Source organism: Rhineura floridana, chromosome 1 (genome assembly GCF_030035675.1).
Source record: "Rhineura floridana isolate rRhiFlo1 chromosome 1, rRhiFlo1.hap2, whole genome shotgun sequence".
In the NCBI taxonomy this organism is placed as follows: domain Eukaryota; kingdom Metazoa; phylum Chordata; class Lepidosauria; order Squamata; family Rhineuridae; genus Rhineura; species Rhineura floridana.
Window position 1 is genome coordinate 180,560,650 of NC_084480.1, and position 17,102 is coordinate 180,577,751.

At 42.4% G+C, this 17,102-nt stretch overlaps 1 protein-coding gene across 2 annotated transcripts in view; it reads right to left on the reverse strand.

The window, feature by feature from the left end:
• Window positions 1-814: 814 nt before the first annotated feature.
• The window catches only part of ADAMTS16 (ADAM metallopeptidase with thrombospondin type 1 motif 16), a 91,574-nt gene continuing 75,286 nt past the window's right edge, over window positions 815-17,102 (reverse strand). Inside the window, exons 19-23 of one of the 2 annotated variants that reach the window (XM_061637768.1) lie at window positions 13,525-13,726; window positions 12,171-12,365; window positions 11,160-11,378; window positions 3,229-3,376; window positions 815-1,916 (exon numbers count right to left, since the gene is read on the reverse strand). In XM_061637768.1, coding sequence (XP_061493752.1) covers window positions 1,801-1,916; window positions 3,229-3,376; window positions 11,160-11,378; window positions 12,171-12,365; window positions 13,525-13,726 — 880 coding nt within the window. In that variant the 3' untranslated portion in view covers window positions 815-1,800. The remainder of the gene's footprint in view (window positions 1,917-3,228; window positions 3,377-11,159; window positions 11,379-12,170; window positions 12,366-13,524; window positions 13,727-17,102) is intronic. The other variant, XM_061637779.1, reaches the window with a different exon arrangement.

Consider the following 17,102-nt stretch of genomic DNA (forward strand, 5'->3'; position numbering starts at 1 on the left):
GCTTTTGCTGGAACCCCTACCACAAATAGCAGTAACATTAAGGCTGCAACCTTATATGCACTTACCTGGGAGTAAGTCTCATTGAACTCACTGGGCTTTGCTTTCAAGCAGACATGCAAAGGATTGCGATGTAAAATTATCTTTGCAGCCACAAAAGCGAGAAACTTGTTTTGTTTAATGAAATCCAAGATACTCTGGAATCAGCATTATGCGCTCAGTACTGTATATATTTCTTTCTGAGCTTCTGTAGAATTGCAGAATATAAACAGCCCCTAAAGTCAGCATTCTGTACAGCTTCTAAACTTGCAAAACATATTCCAGTTGCCCTTAATAGCTGTTACATTGCAAAAAAGAAGAAAGGTATCCTAGGTTTATTATGCTGCTATGCTGGAATCTAACATGGTAGTACCTTATGTTTAAATGCAAACATAGTTTTGGTATAAATCAGCCATTTAAGTAACACTGATGGCAGAACACTCTTTTTATACTTAACAGTAAAGCATAAAACAAGGACAATTAAATAAGACCGCTCATTTGAAAATGACAAATATAAAGGATCTTGGCCACATTTACACTACGTCTTTATTCCATTATTACTCCACTTTAAACAGTCATGGCGTCCCCCAAAGAATCCTGGGAAGTATAGTTTGGGAAGGGTGCTGAGAGTTGTGAGGAGACCCTTATTCCCCTCATAGAGCTACAATTCCCACAGTTCTCTGGGAAGAGGGGCTGACTGTTCAACCACTCTGTACATTGTAGCTCTGTGAAGGGAATAGGGGCCTCCTCACACCTCTCAGTATCCTTCACAAACTACACTTTCCAGGGTTTTTGGGGGAAGCCATGCCTGTTTTCGGGGTAATAATAGTGGAATAAAGATACAGTGTGAATGTGGCCCTTGTTATCTGGCAAATGTTGAGAGAAAGGGCACCCCGAGGCTTGTCTCTCTCTTCTCCCTTCATTAAAAGCTACAGATCTAACTATAGCAATTCAGGTTTATTCATTGGCAAACATGCCTCAAGTATGTTTCAAATGATATAACCAGTTACAGTATTCATTTTAATTGGCTGTTTATACATTTTGCCACTAGAGTGCTTGGCACGAAGCTGCCGGTGATCAGCGCAATCCTCCGGAGGAGTTCTCCTACACGAGGTCCCATGGAAATGGCTGACAGCTGTGGAAGAACACTGGTAAAATGCAATAAATATCTCAGCACAATCCAGTGGAAATTTCTCCTGCATAATAAGCTCCATGGAAATGCTCCTCAGCAGTAGTAGGGCTCTTGCTTAGCTCCCATGGATTTTAATGGGGTTCATACCAGAGAACTTCCTGGTGGATAGTGGCCAAAGTACTTATTTAGCAGTGGTAACTGAGGTAAAAAAAAATCCTCTCTCAGGCTCAGCTCATATATCTGTTGCTGGCTTCAGATGTCCATCCTCCAGGCAGCTCTTCAACATCTTCTCCAAAGAAGATGCCACCGTCCCAAGGATCAGCTCTCCCTCCATAATATTCAAACATCGAAAACTGTTCCCTGCTCATTAAGAGCCCCTCTCCTCCACTCAAGAACAGGACACCTACCCAAAGCAGCAGTGGGGGTCACATCAGAATACTGAAAAAGATTCAAGACACCTCACCATCCAAGTAGTTCTTGACTACATTTTCTGCCCAGGCTCACTGAATATTTAAAGTATGCTTCAGAGCAAACTGCACTCTCGAGACTCGTGTGTTTACTGGTCAGTCCCGAGTAAGAAGGCGCAGCAAAGTTTGCACTCAAAAGCTATGCTTTATATGTTGGAGAACCACTTACAAATTTGAATTTATACAAGACCTGCAGCACTGTTTCCCATAGAAACTATGATTACAAACACCATGCTGGGGAACCAGGTGGCACCAATTAAAGTAATCCTTACAGAAGGTATCTGAAAAGTGTAAAAACAAGAGAAAGTTTAGATAACACGACACTACTACTATTTGGAAGCCACTGGGTGCTTCCTGACATATATATATTATTAGTGGCAAGCCTGCAGTACAAGCACACTCACCATGTTTTGGTCAAACATACTTTCCCCCTCTGTTCTTCATAGAAGTTGCTCTGCGCAGCACTGATTAGCTCAGAACTAGTGAGGCCACTAACCCACTTCTCTCCCCCTCCTCCCTAAAGCATTTTTTTAAATGTTTTTTTCCTTTTTCTTGAGAAGGATGAATGTACATGCTAATTGCACATATAAAATAAGAAATAACAACTTCCTTGAAGCATGGGGGATGGGACAAGACAAGACTGCAATGGGGCATGTTGCCCAAGGAGGGATGGAATGCTCCTCCTCTGCCGGCACACCAATGCTGCATGCTGGCAAAGGAGACACAGGCCCCTCCTTGGCCAGCATGAGGAGGGGCTTCCCCTCTTCCCCAACCAGCATAGAAACACTGCATGTTAGCAAAGGAGAGGCAGGGAATTTTGTCTGTCTTCAGCCAGCATGCCCCATTGCCCAGGCTCCTGCAGCCAAACGTTCCCAGGTGGGGAGGCTGTCCTGAGAGGGGCAAGCACGTGCCTGAGAAGACTTGGTTCCAGGGGCCTTGGAAGGCACAGATCAGCACCATGAAAGCTCCCCTCCTCCTCAGGTAGGGTGGCTGTCTAAAGCAAGGTTGCCACCTTGTCAGAGAAGACTTGGCTGCAGGGCCCTGGGAAGGTGCAGATCTGTCCAGTTGTCAGCTGGCTGAATCCACACTTTCAAGGCTTTCTTGCTTAGGTGAAGAAACATGTATGTTTCTTGGGCAGCCTCCATATCTTGGAAAGACCCTCTTTGGCTGCTCAGCACAGAGAGGGTTGTGCCTCTCTTCCATGCTGCCTGGGAAGGAATGTGAGTAGCAGAAGATGAGTGCAACCAAGTTCAAGCCCAATCAAGGCCTGAGTGAGAAAGTGTGTGCTGTGCCCACCTCGACTGGATTATTTTACAGTATTTGTGTACTTATTTCCTTATATTTATATGCCCACCTGGATGGAAGCATCACGGAATCCAAGATGGCATATATGTGGTTCCCAAGAGGTCACCCATCCCGGCACTGACCACACTCAGACCTGCTTAGCTTCAGCAAGGAGGTGGCCTCATGTGCACTGCCTTCACAGCATACCCTGGGTATCCCTTACCTCAGGCAGTCTGTTCAGAGAGCCCTCTACAGTCCAAACCTTAAAGGCAAAGGAAGTTAGAGAAGAAGAACAGAATTTGAGTTTACCTTTCTTTTCAGGAAGAGGGCAGAAGTTAGTGTTACAAGCTTGCGAGGCAATAGGCTTCCAGTGCAGCAAACATCCAGTGGCTGGCCTCCCATTTGCTAGACACTGAACTGACCTGACTTGCATGCCTCCTCCACAAGTTGTTGTGCACTGTAAGGGAAAGTGGGATCCACCACACATTGAATCGAATGCAGGCCTTTTGAAAACATCGGTATGTAAATAGAGCAGTAAATATAAGAGCATAATCTCTGCAGACTTCAGCAATGCCTCTTTAATAAGAGACCCATGCAGTATTCCAGCTGCTTATTTACTTTGGTTTATTATTGTTAATTATCAGAGCTTGGAAAAGTTACTTTTTTGAACTACAATTCCCATCAGCCCCAGCCAGCATGGCCACTGGATTGGGCTGATGGGAGTTGTAGTTCAAAAAAGTAACTTTTCCAAGCTCTGTTAATTATGCAATGAAGCCTTTTATATGCAGCCTAATCCTATACATGTTAATATTGAAGTAAGTTGTATTGGACTCAATGAAATTTTCTTTCCAAACAAACATAGATTTCAGGTAGGGATGGAGTTCGCTGCCTAGTTCTGATCTGCTTGTATTCTGATAGTCTGTCGTTCAATCCTGATCCACCTTCTTTTTTGTTCCTGCTTGCTTTTCCATACCGATTTGATCCACTGTTTGTTTTGGGCTGCGAAAAAAATTATGTAATTTTTTAACATAAATCCTTATGTAAATCCATGGAAGTTAATGGATAGTAGTGATTGTGATTATGAAGATGATTATGTAAAATCAGGGGGGAAATGGGGAAGAAAAGCCATGCTGATTACAGATGCGGCCCACCACAAGAAATCAGTGCTGGACTGAAAAGACAGTAGACTGTCGAATTCAGTCAAAATCTGGTACTAAGTCTGATTTAGTTTATATTCTCTCCCATCCCTAATTTCAGGTTTCAGTGCTTCATTTGGTTCCTTGTGATTTATGCCCTGGTTGTGTGTGTGTGTGTGACCTGTGGCCCTCCGGCTGTTGTTGGACTACAACTCCTATTATCCTGAACCTGGAGGGCCACAGGTTCCTCACCCCTGAAATTTTATGGCCTTGCGTTAACGAGCTTAGTTTACAAATGAGCTTTAATCAGGAAAATCTGCATAAAGTTGCCATACGGCGGCAATAATCATTTTAAAGAAAACAGCATACTTCTTTCTTTCTTAGCACCTGATAAAGCATACACATGCACTATCTTAGCAGAGGCATTCCCCCTTATGTAACAGTGATGGGGAGGGAGAATGCCTTTTTGTAAGTTCAGTAATAGGGCACATGATTTGCATGCAGTAGGTCCCAGGTTCAATCCAGGTAAAGCTGGGAAAGAGCTTTGTCTGAAAAACCCTGGAGAGCTGCTGTCAGTTGATGTAGACCAGCCTTCACCAACCTGCTGCCCTCCAGATGTTGTGGACTCCAACCCCCAATAGTTCCAGGTAGCCCCGTCAGGGATTATTAGAGTTTTCGTCCAACAATATTTGGAGGACAGCAGGTTGGGAAGGCAGATGTAGAAAATACTGAGCTAGATAGGCCAATGGTCTGACTGATATAAGATAGCTTCCTCCTTTCCTCTAGGATGATGTCTGCCATCTGCTGTTAACTTTTTATAAGTTCTTCCATAAGAAATATGTTGCCTAGTCAAACACAGATACCCTTTTTTAAAGTAAATTTATACAAGGGCTTCAATTGATTTGTCTAACCAATAGTAAACTTATTTGGAAGTAGCTCATTGAGCTCAGTAGAACTTGCTTCTGAGTTAACATGAATAGAGTTATGCTTTCAAGATGTACCTTAGGTCATCATTCCCATAATTGTAGGTTTTCCCCCCATATATTTGCTGATCATCATGTCCTCTGGAAACTTTATTCAAAAACCTCAGAAATGGTACTGCACAGATCCCAGGAAGCTGAACCCTTTCCCCTGCATTTTGCCTGTAACAATGTCCTCAAGTGCAGTGCTCTCCTTTTATCTACAGGAGTGAAGGATAGCAATTAACTTGTACTGTATGGGGAAAAGTAAAGTGGTGCACTCAGGGACACTGTCTAGCTAAACTTGTACGTGAACCAAGGAACGCTTACTCCCCCAATAACAAACTGCATCTCAAGTACCTCTACACTAGAGCCCTTTAACACATTTCTGCAATTAGCTGGAAGTGGAATTAGAATGGAGAGTCCACATTACATATAATATGGCACTCTATTCAGTAACTATGCCAGGGGTGGGGAACCTATGGCCCTCCACATGTTGTTGGATTCCAGTTCCCATCAATTCCTACAAGCATCGCCAATGGTCAGGGCTGATGGGAACTGCAGTCCAACAAAATCTGGAGGCCTACAAGTTCCCTACCTCTGACATATGTCCTTCTCCATGGCCAAGAGCCTTCTATAATGTCTACTCACAAGTCAATTCCATGCAGCAAAGGTTCCTGGCAATAAAAGTGTATTTCTTGCATACTGGACCACTTTATGGCTTTCCTACTAATTCTGGCTCCGGGAACAGTGAGTAATTTCCCCTTGAATAGTCTGTCTGTGAATTGCCCCAGGTCAGGTTAGCCTTTTTTCCCATGGGGAGGTGATAGTCTTTAATTACTGATTTCCCCTCATTTTTAAACTTTGTTTTTAAAAATAGTGTTTTAGAGTTATAAATAGTGCTATAATACTGGGAGAGGGAAAAGTTGACCTGGGCCAACTCACAGTGAGGCTATTCAAGGGGAAATTACTTACTAATCTCCCAAGTGGGATCAATACGAAGCTATAAAATTGGTTAAGTCTGTCAAAAAGAAATGTTGGAGGGCTCATCCATGTTGCTAAAAAATTCCTAAAAATCTACATTTTCCTTATGTGCATTGTCCCCTGGTAGTCCAAACCTGATTGCTTTGCACTTCTTTAATACTTGGATTAAACTTTTTCCCATCCGTATTTGTATGGGTGTCCTTTTTTGTTTACTTTGATCTTTTGCTATTTGCCTGCCTTTGCACCCACTCACCCATGCCTGCCTTCCTCCTTCATCGTGAGTATAAACAAGTCCACAAGTGTGTTTGGGGTTTGTTTTTTTTTACACCTCTCCCTCCTTCCTCCCTTCCTAGCACAGAGCTGACCGTCACACACATAGGCAAAAAGGGGTGGGGAGAACCCAGGGGGAAAGGAGTCCCATTAACCTCCCCATTGTGCCTGTGAGAGCTCCAGAATGGCAGATCCACAGCATACATTTATACCTTCTGGAAACTTTTCCCTTTTATTTTGGATGATGCCATTCACTTTCTGAGAACCTGCCTCTTCTGATGCTCTCTCCTAATTTCCTTTTTTATTGTTTTTCACCCTCTGAGATCCATTGTGTTGCTGAGATCGGCTCAGACCACATGACAGAGGGAGAAACAAATGGGAACCCAGCAGGCATTTATTTATATATTTATAAATATATTTGTATACCACTATTTCATTTGAAAACATCAAAGCGGTTTACAACCAGTTTTAAAAAAAACCATACAGAAAAAAAAATAAAAATACAGCAAAAACAGAGGTCAACTTTTGCAAAAAGGCATCTTCTTAATTGCCTGCATAACCCTGGCAGAACAGAAAGGTTTTCAGCAGGTGTTTAAAAGCTAAAAGAGAAGCTGCCTGCTGAATCTTTGTTGGCAGAGCACTCCAGAGAACTGGGCTGATGACACTGAAGGCTCAATGTTGTGTCGATGTTAGTTGAGCCTTGCCAATGGGGATGACCAAGGCCACGCCTGCAGATGATCTCAATGGTTGAGCTGGGATATAAGGGTTCAAGCAGTCTCTAAGATACCCTGGACCTAAGTTATTCAGGGCTTTATAAATTAATACAAGAACCTTGAACCTGGCTCAGTAGTGAATGGGCAGCTACTGCAAATGTTGTAAGAGTGGTGTCGCATGTTGTTGGCCATGTGCCCCCATCAGCAGACTGTTTGCATGATTTTGCGCCAGCTGAATCTTCCAAACCAGGGCCAAGGGCAGCCCTACATAAAGTGCACTGAAATAATCCAGCCTTGAGGTTACCAAAGCATAGACTACAGAGGTCAGGCTATCCCTATCCAGGAACGGCTGTAGCTGATGAACCAGACAAAGCTGGTAAAAGGCAATCCTAGCCACAGAGGATACCTGGGCATCTAGTGATAAAGATGAATCCAGAAGTACCCCTAAGCTACAGACTTGCTCCTTCAGAGGAGGATGACCGGTAATTTGCCTATCTCCCGGACATGGGAACCACCTACCCCAAGAGCCTCTGTCTCCCCAGGATTCAAGCACAGTTTATTGGCCCTCATCCAGTCCACTACAGCATTCAGACACTGATCCAGAACATTCACAGCCTCTCCTGATTCAGATGTTATGGAGAAACAGAGCTGCATGTCATTAGCATACTGCTGACATCTTGCTCCACAACTCCTAATGACCACTCCCAATAGCTTCATAAAGATGTTAAATAGCACTGGGGAGAGAACAGTACCCCGAGAAACCCCATGGCACAAATACCATGGGGCTGAGGTACACTAACCCAGTACTACTCTCTGGACGCAGCCCTCAAGGTAAGAGTGGAGCCACCGTAATACAATGCCTCCGATACCCATCCTATTGAGTTGGTCCAGGATGACACCATGGTCAATGGTATCAAATGCTGCTGAGAGATTGAGCAGAAGTAACAGCACTGCACTACCCCTGCCTCTCTCATGATAAAGGTCATCCATCAGGGTGACCAAGGCTGATGCTGTTCAAAACTGGGTCTGAATCCAGATTGTGATGGATGAAGGTGGAGTTAAACCACCCACAAAGGAAACAGTGAGGCAAAGCAACCAGGGATCCCTTCTTAGCATCAATTTCTCTCTCTCTTTTGGACTATACCTGGTATGAGAAAATCCAGATTAAGGGAGGGAAAAGTGTGGGAAGGCAGTGACTGGAGGTAAACATCATATGGATGATGGAGAATTAAGGTGTCCCTGAGAAGCTCACTATGCACATTAAACTACAGTATGGGCCCTCAATTAAAGGCACAGGAACCCTGAAAAGTCTTGACAATATCTGCCCACACTGGACAGGTTGGGTCCACAACTGCATCTTATTATCCCCACCCCCCAAAAATCAAGTCTAAAAAAATACAATGATGTAGAAAAAAATATCATCTCTATAATCCATAAAAAGTAAATTAATAAAGAATGCCAATTCCAGAGGAGGACCAATGTGGAAGTCCTTCCGATTAGGGATGGACACATCTGCCAATTTTGCCTTCTGCAAGTTATTCAGTCTTCAAATCTTAAGCTTGGATCATCCTATTTCCACATCAATTCATGATTTTTTTAAAAAAACGTCTGCATGAAAATTCAAATGCACTTTTGTGCAGTTCCCTTAATATACACATTTTTGTCTAATATCCTCAGTTTTCCAAACAATTTTCTTTAACATAATACATTTTTAGATTATTTCCGCACACACACGTATGATTGATGACTGTCTGGGAACTACATGTATGCTACTTTGGGTTCCATGAAGCGAAAAAGGTGGGATATAAATGTAAGAAAATACTACTAATAATATGCTTTTTAGTCCATTTTTATATGGATACCTGCACTGCAAAATATTGAAAGCTAGCTGCATTTTGTTTTGTGTACTGTCATGGGAAGTGTGAATTAGTTACATTTTCATTACAATGTGAACCCAATAACACCCCCCATTCCTCTTTCCCTACTTGATTTCCTCCAGAGATCTAAACTGAAGTTACTGAGAACTAAGCCTGCTTCTCTATGCACTTGTTCATACGCGTTCCAAATGGATTTAATTTCTTGGTCATACTAGAATGTAACTAAGAGAAAGAATCCAGCAGCTGGGATATATAATGATGCTACCACTGCTGAGTTCTTTTACAATATTATACCCATATCCTCCACTCAAATGTTTTATTTTTTATATCTTTCAAATGAAAAGCAAATTTCGTGAATTTAAAGCTGCTAACACAAAAACAGATGGTCAAATAGTGCAGCCAATCTAAGAATAAATCTCCATGGGCATCAAGCCATTGTATCTTTATAGTCCTCGCAAATGCTTTGCATGGCTTATGGTGTGAAAATGCTTACAAGCAACTAAGTGCTAACAACCCATTCATATGAAATATAAAACTGTGCTAAGTGCAGGGAACTTGTTGGTTTCTATGTCGCGAGCACATAGAAGTTTCCCAGATAATTGCTGGGTATAACGATCTGCAACAATATGCTACTTATCTTTACAGTACACGGACTTATCCTTATTAACTTGCAATAAAGGTTACCCTACTACATTGTCCTTTTCTGAAAACGTCACTAAAATCATCAGACGCTTTAATAAGCAGTTGGTACGCTTTGACACAGAGACAGCCAAGAGCGCTTTGTGAAGCAAATAAGCATTTTCTTTCATCATCTGATGAATATCTTTTGTCCTTCAAAATTGTGGCCTTTGTGTTTACTGTTCATCTATTTTAGATGCCTGCTAAAACCCTTTTTTGTTTTGGCAAGTCTATTTGGATTTGTAAACAAGTTATGTACTGTATGTCTATTTTTAAATGTTGCTGATTTTATTTGTATATTGATAATTGTTTCAAACTGTTATATGTAAACTACTTAGGGATTCTTTGATTAAGCAGTTTATAAGTCCTTCTAAATAAATAAGGGGAATAAAATATTCACACATTAGAATGAACAGCTTTATACAGCACTTGATGGTTCAAAGCCCCTTTTATTCCCGACCTCAGTAGTCTCCATAACACGTGTATAAAGAATGAGTAGTATCCAACCAATGTGTCCTGTTGGTGCAAGGATTCTCGCTAGTGCAGAGGTACTGTCCCCCTCTCCTCCCCTGGGGCCCTCCACAAATCTGCTCTGAAGGGTTGGGTTGGGCAAACCCCTAGAACAGATATAGCAAGTGGGTGGGGGAAGAAAAGGGGAGAAAGTTTCACTGCACAAGCAAAAATCCTTGTGTTGATGGAACTATTTACTTAGGGCTACTTTCAATACCACTCTAGGTGGTCCCCATATTTCTCTCATACTGTAGGCTGAGGTGGCTCTAGGCTGAGAGATAGAGGCTTGCCTGAGACCACCTAGTGAGTTCACAACAGAGGAGAGATTTGAGCTGGGGACTTTGTAAGAGGAACCTTAGGGATTGGATTGAGGGTTCATTAAGCAGGGTTCTCTATTCGGCACTGGTTAGACCTCATCTTGAGTACTGCATCCAGTTCTGGACACCACACTTTAAGAAGGATGCAGATAAACTGGAACGAGTTCAGAGGAGAGCAATGAGGATGATCAGGGGAAACAAAACCCTTTGAGGAGAGATTGAAAGAACTGGACATGTTTAGCCTTGAGAAGAGAAGACTGAACGGAGATATGATATCACTCTTCAAGTACTTAAAAGGCTGTCACACAGAGGAGGGCCAGGATTTCTTCTTGATCGTCCCAGAGTGCAGGACAAAGAATAATGGGCTCAAGTTACAGGAAGCCAGACTTCAACTGAACATCAGGAAAAACTTCCTAACTGTTAGAGCGGTATGACAATGGAACCACTTACCTAAGGAGCTGGTGGACTCTCCAACACAGGAGGCACTCAAGATGCAGCTGGACAGCCACTTGTCTGTATGCTTTAATTTGGATTCCTGCATTGAGCAGGGGGTTGGATTCAATGACCTTATAGGGCACTTCCAATTCTATGATTTTAAGAGATCATGAAATCCCAGCTCGCAACTCACTTTTAGTCTCTACGCTACACCAGCCAGCTCTCTCCATAGACCAGATCTGAGAGTAATAGACTGTGCCAACAATATAAACTCAGGGCAGGAGATACTGTTTGAAGGAAACATGATGGATGAGGCCTAATGTGAAACATAAACCTGTTTCAAAGTTAGTAGTGACCTTACCTGAGACCAAGGAGAGGAAAACCAGCTGCCCTGATTTCCTGGTGAATAAATAGAGTGCCTGGGACATGAATTTAACATGCACACTTTTTCCAGGTCTATGCTTGGTTTCTGTAGGTGGGAACACTTCTTAGGAGCAAGTTCTCTGTACTTTCCAGAAACATATTTTTCTGCACAGTTCAGTGTCCTTCTCTGTACTCCTTTTCCACATGTCACAGAGCACTAGAAAAAAAAAAGATAACACAATGACAATATATTAGTATAAAATAGTTTAGGCCCCATGTCTCCCTCAAAACTTCCCCAGGACACTAATCCTGCTTTTGGTCTGACCTATTTCTCTGTGAGCAGCATTAGAGCAGTTCCCCACTCGATTGCTCAGTGATTATTAATCATGACAAATAGGACCTGCAACAAAATGTTGAAGTGCATCCCCATTTTTTAGCAGATCTGCTCATGTTCAGCATTCAAGCATCCTTTGTTCCAGGAGTCCAGCTTCCATTCTATGGCTACATAGCTGTCTACTCTAACCACACGAGTTCACTATTAGAGGCAGCTATAGCTAAATAAACCTCAATGTTCAGCAGCAGCAGGATACTTCTGAATGCCAATTGCTGGAGGACAAATGATGGCAGAGGGTGTTGCTTTCATGACCTCCTTGTGGAATCCCTAGAAACATCTGGTTGGCCACTGTGGAACACCAAGTGCTGGACTAGGTGGGTCCTTGGTCTGATCCAGCTTTATGGGAGACTCCGTGTATTTCCGCCACTTTTATTTTCAGTAGCAGTTTCTCTTTGGATAAGCTCTGCAGAAATCCCACTGTGAACACCTGACAGAAAGTATTTTTTTAATTTCTTGTTTCCTGTGTATATTATCACTGTGCGCAAGAGAGAAATGTGTTTACTCATGTGTTCAACGGTGCACATATTTAAAAATAAATTCTGTGCAGGTTCGTAACTCTGTTTAAGACAAATGTTGTAATGAATAGAAATGCGCCAGAACTATCCATTGGCTCACCTCAGTCCATGTGGACAGAAACCACTGTAACTTCTTGTGTTTGTGACATCGCTTCAAGAGACAGGCTTCCTGCATCTTTGGTTTCAGTTCTGATGCACAAGCAGCATCGGTCAGAATGTGAGCCCAGGGAGTGGAACTGGAACTTTTACATAATACCACTCGTTTTCTCCAGCCTTTCCCACATGTTCGAGAGCACTGAGAAAGTGGAATGGGGAAAAAAAATCATTTCGGGGTTGATGTTTTCCAGAAGTAGGGGAGAAAAAATGGAAATAAATGAAAGATGCTAGTAGGATGCATTAATCAATTTAATAATAAACCCTAAAACTGCTGTTATAAAAATATTTCCAAATGCTTTTCCAAGATATTCTTCTTATGAGTGCCTCCAATTTAAAGCATAAGAAGAACCTTTTGGATGAGGCCAGAGGTCTACTTGCAAAGGATGAGGGCAATTGTCATTCCACATTGTTTCCAGCACAACTCCACACCAAACTGGTATTCAGAGGCATATTACCTTTGAATATGGAGTGAGCTTTTTAGCATTGGTTATTGATTTTGGGGATGTTTCTATTGTTGTTTTTCCAGTTAAAAATTAGAAATGCATAGCTTTAAGATTCTACAAAATCTACAATAAAAACTTACATTTCTAACAGTAAAACTATATAATAAGAATTCCATCTTATTAGAGGAATCGGAGGATTCACATCTCAAGTTTACCATATCTTAATTTCAGTAAGTTGTCAGGGCTGTCACAGAGACTCCAGCACCAAATGATGGCTTGCATACACACTACCAACACATCAAACACCATCAGCACAGGTTTTGTAACATGTTCAACACAAAACTTCACAATGAAGGCAGCTCAGATACTCAGCTGTATTGGTAATCAAGGTATAAGAAATCCAGTGGTGTTACCACATGTGTGGATCAGCCAGAGATAAACCACATGTTCAGAAATACGATGAGATGCAAGTTTTCCTGAACTGTCCCACTCAGGTAGTCATAGGGAAACTCTCCACACAGAATATAGCCAGGCTTCAACACTTAACAGGGAATTTTACAATGGGGAAGCATTCTGATATGCAGGCCCCTATCAACATTCTACAGCAGTATAGTCTTAGAAGGTCTGTATGATAGATAGATATTTTAGTCTTGTACTGCAGAACATCAATTTCCATCCAATAAGCCAAGGGTGCTTCTGAATACATGCAGATTTTCCTGCATCAGTTGAACACAGAAGTGAGAAGAGATGGGCCAGTTTCTAGCTGCTGAGATAAACTAACTGACAATACCAAGTCTAAATACTTTGCCAGAACAGCTCCAGTATTTGAAGAAAACAGCTGTGAATTTAATTTACCTCAGACCAGGGCCCAGCACTCCAGGTAGGTGGACAGTTTTGAGTGTTGCAGAGCTCCCTGTTGACTGGGGCAGGGAATCGACAAAGAGAGTCTGATACCCATTCTGGGTTGTACTGAATTCTCTGCATGCAGCGAACGTAACGGTACCTTTCCCCTGCCCCACAAGTCAAGCTACACTCACTCCAGTTACCAACAGACCAACTAGAAAAAAAAATCAAAGAGAGACATTTCACATTTGGGGATGGTACTTCGTTACCTAAGCCAGGGGCAAGGAAACATTTTCTGCCCACGGACCAGATTCTCTCATGGGCAGCCTCTCAGGGACACAGGCAAATGGTGGGGCCTCTGGTGGATGGAGCCAGAGGTAAAAAGTACTTGTGATGGAGCAATGGATATGACTCTTACCTTTGTCATGAACATTGTAGCCATGCAAAAGTCAGACATTTCTACATACACATGCATCTTTCCATCCTCCATACAGACAATCAAGAACCATTAGGACAGTTCGACGACAATACAGCCAGGGAAAAGCACTCAAGGAAGTTGTGGAGCAGGACTAGTGAGGAATGTAGACTATTGCCAGACAGAGGACAGAAGGGCCACAATCGGTCCCCCGGTCTGAGGTTCTCCACCCTGAACTAAGCCAATGTGAACAGAAATTTAATTCATTTTTATGTATCATATATGTATCCTGGCTTTCCTCCAAAGATCTTAGAACCATCTCATTTTATCATCATGACAAGAGGATAAGCAGAACTCTGACAAATGTCTGACAAGACAAGACATTTTTGAAATCAGGTACAATCACAGACTCTCTTTGGAATGCCCTTGGATAACAGTTACTCATGCCAGACATAATTTGGTGAGAGGGTGGGGAAGATGAGGAAAAAAATCTGGAGGGAACACAGCACAAAACTATTACGCTTCATTACTGAAAACTCCTGTTTCCTAGACTTGTTATTCTGACATTTCTTAAATTCTGAAGTATGTGTTGTAAATTAAGATATGACAACAATTACTTCCAGTTCTTGATGTAATAAAAACACCCCTTGGAATATTTTAATTAAAAATAACCATGTTAAAAATAGTGGCAGTATTTTATAGTGCAGTAGCAACCAAAATTGTGCTGTCTTTTTATAGAGACCTTACCATCAAGCAAGACATACTGATTGAAGAAACTCCTATCTGAGAGATGGTGTGTGTACATGAGTATAAGCTGTGGACCAGGATATTCCCAGTTCAGTCTCACCGTGCAGAGCAATCCAACTCATGGGAAGCTGGCGGAAGGAGTGTCGGTGGAAGAGGAGCCGGCGAGAAGGTCCGCTGCATCCAATTGCCATTAGGGAGCCTCCAACTGAACATGAGCTCAATTAGGAGCTGCGTGCATGGACCGGGAAGTAAAAGCTGACTCTCACAAATTCCCCTGCTCTCCACAGACTTCCATTGTAATTATTTTCTTAGACTGACCTTTTTCTCAGCATAACTTTGGATTGGGACTGGCAGGAGTGCTCCAAACGGGAATTGGATGTTGCGTAAGCCCCCCTGCCCACTCCTCAGACATGTCCCCAGACAGAATGCTCCTTTTTGGGGTCTTATGATGGCTTCTGCCAGCACCCCCTCCACCAGGCTGGGCTTCCCTGGCTGACCCCTGGCTGAGCTGGCAGGGTCTCAGCTCCACTGTGGCTGAGCCCGGGTGAGTGGCTTCTGCCAGTGGAGCCCGGCTGAGCTGGGACCCTGTTAGCTCAGCCAGGAGTTCAGTCATATCCAACTCCTCTCAGCCCAGCATATATATGAGTTGGATTGCACCCTTAGTTATCATGAATTCACTAGTTGGTTTTTTTTGCAAAACAGTAGCTGAAAGCATAACAGTTATTCCTCCCTGCCTCATCTGTGATGCTTTAAAAAAAAAAAAAACCCTGTTAACTGTTATTTTTTCATTAGAGTTCAAAATACAACTTTGTTTGAAGCAAAGTGTAGATTACATCATGTATCCCCCATCCCAGTGCTGCTATAAGGGAAATAATTCAGTGTGACAGGGACTCCCCATCAATCCATCATCACATATTGGAAAGTACGGCTTGTTTAGACTCTGTCCTTGTGTTCTGCTGAATTTAATAGTCACGTACATATTCTGCTTCTGCCCTTGTATCTAGGAACCACTAATGAAATGCAGACAAAATTGTAGGACACACCATGGTCACATTTTCCCTTGCTCTGCTGTTTGAACAGATGTTGTAGTGGTTGACCTTAGGAGGGGTTTTCAGGCTGCCCCAGGAATCTGCTTGTGCTTTTTTCTCTTCCACCAAGATTACTGCCCGATATCAGACCTTGGTATGGAAAAGACCGATGGATGATGACAGCTGATTGGCAAAGAGTGTGGAAAGAGAGAAACCTGGAGTAGTAACACAAATCCTCTGCAAGTGACCTACAACATTCCTGTCAACACTTTGTGATGTTTTACTTCACAGCTTTTTTTTTTAAAAAAAATTGTTGCCTAAAATGTTAATGTACAACACTTTGCTAAATTTGTAATCTATAAGGTAAAGTTGTGTGTGTACTATGCATATGAATATTTCACACGTTTAATATCCTTAAACAGACTGTATTTCATGGAGTATGTAACACCAAAGTGTTACTGGACATGAATCCTGAATGAGGACTTAGTGTCAGGGCTGTAAATCTTACTGAGTCCCAGTTAACATATATTTTTTAAGCACATCTCTGTCTTGATCGTTCTGTTCCAAAATCTTGTCCTGAATAGATGTCATTGGTTCTGCTGAGTCATATTTATGAAAACAGGGACACGAAATCAAGTGGAAGAGAGGTGCTGAGTGCAGACCTCCTGTCTCTGTGTCAATGAGGAATTCTGCCTATAACACAACAGTTTTCTATGTGGAGGGAGTTTTCTATATGGGGGAGCATTCAAAGGTGTGATCCTACCTACCTGAAGCCTCATTGGTGTAGCCTATAAACACTGCACCATTTGATTTTCCTAATAGTGTTTGGATAGAAACACGCTCACTGTTCTGCTGGTTCCAGTGCATCTCCACCTCTCTCTTCTGAAAACGGGTACACGACACTAATCAAACTCTGCCCCTTTTTACTGCAAAATCTGGTGGGAACGGCTTGAGTGCGTTTTTTAAAATTCAGCTTCAAAGAGATTTCACAACTAATTGTCAGATCAACCCATTCCCCCCCCCAGGTGTGGCTAATGGAAATGCTTTGCTCTGATGACATGTGTGTTCACAGCCTTTCTAAGCCCCTTCTTTATGGTGTGGGAACCAATGAAGCCTTGCTCCTTCCTATGCTGTTTAGAGAACTGTGGGTATCTTCCAAGAGAATCCCATTTTGCAGTTTCCAAAATGTGCAATACCTGCTTGGAGAGGAGTCCTTCTACATGGTGGTTGATTTTTGTTTGTTTGTTTTGAGATTACCTTTGTAGCATGGGAAGGAAGCATGCCATTGAGGCTCTAATGCCAAAAAGGTCACACAAGAAAGGTTCCCTTGTTGTGGACAAATGTCTCATAACAGCTAAAATTTGAAATATAGGATTCCCTTTTCAAAAGAAGACCCAGAC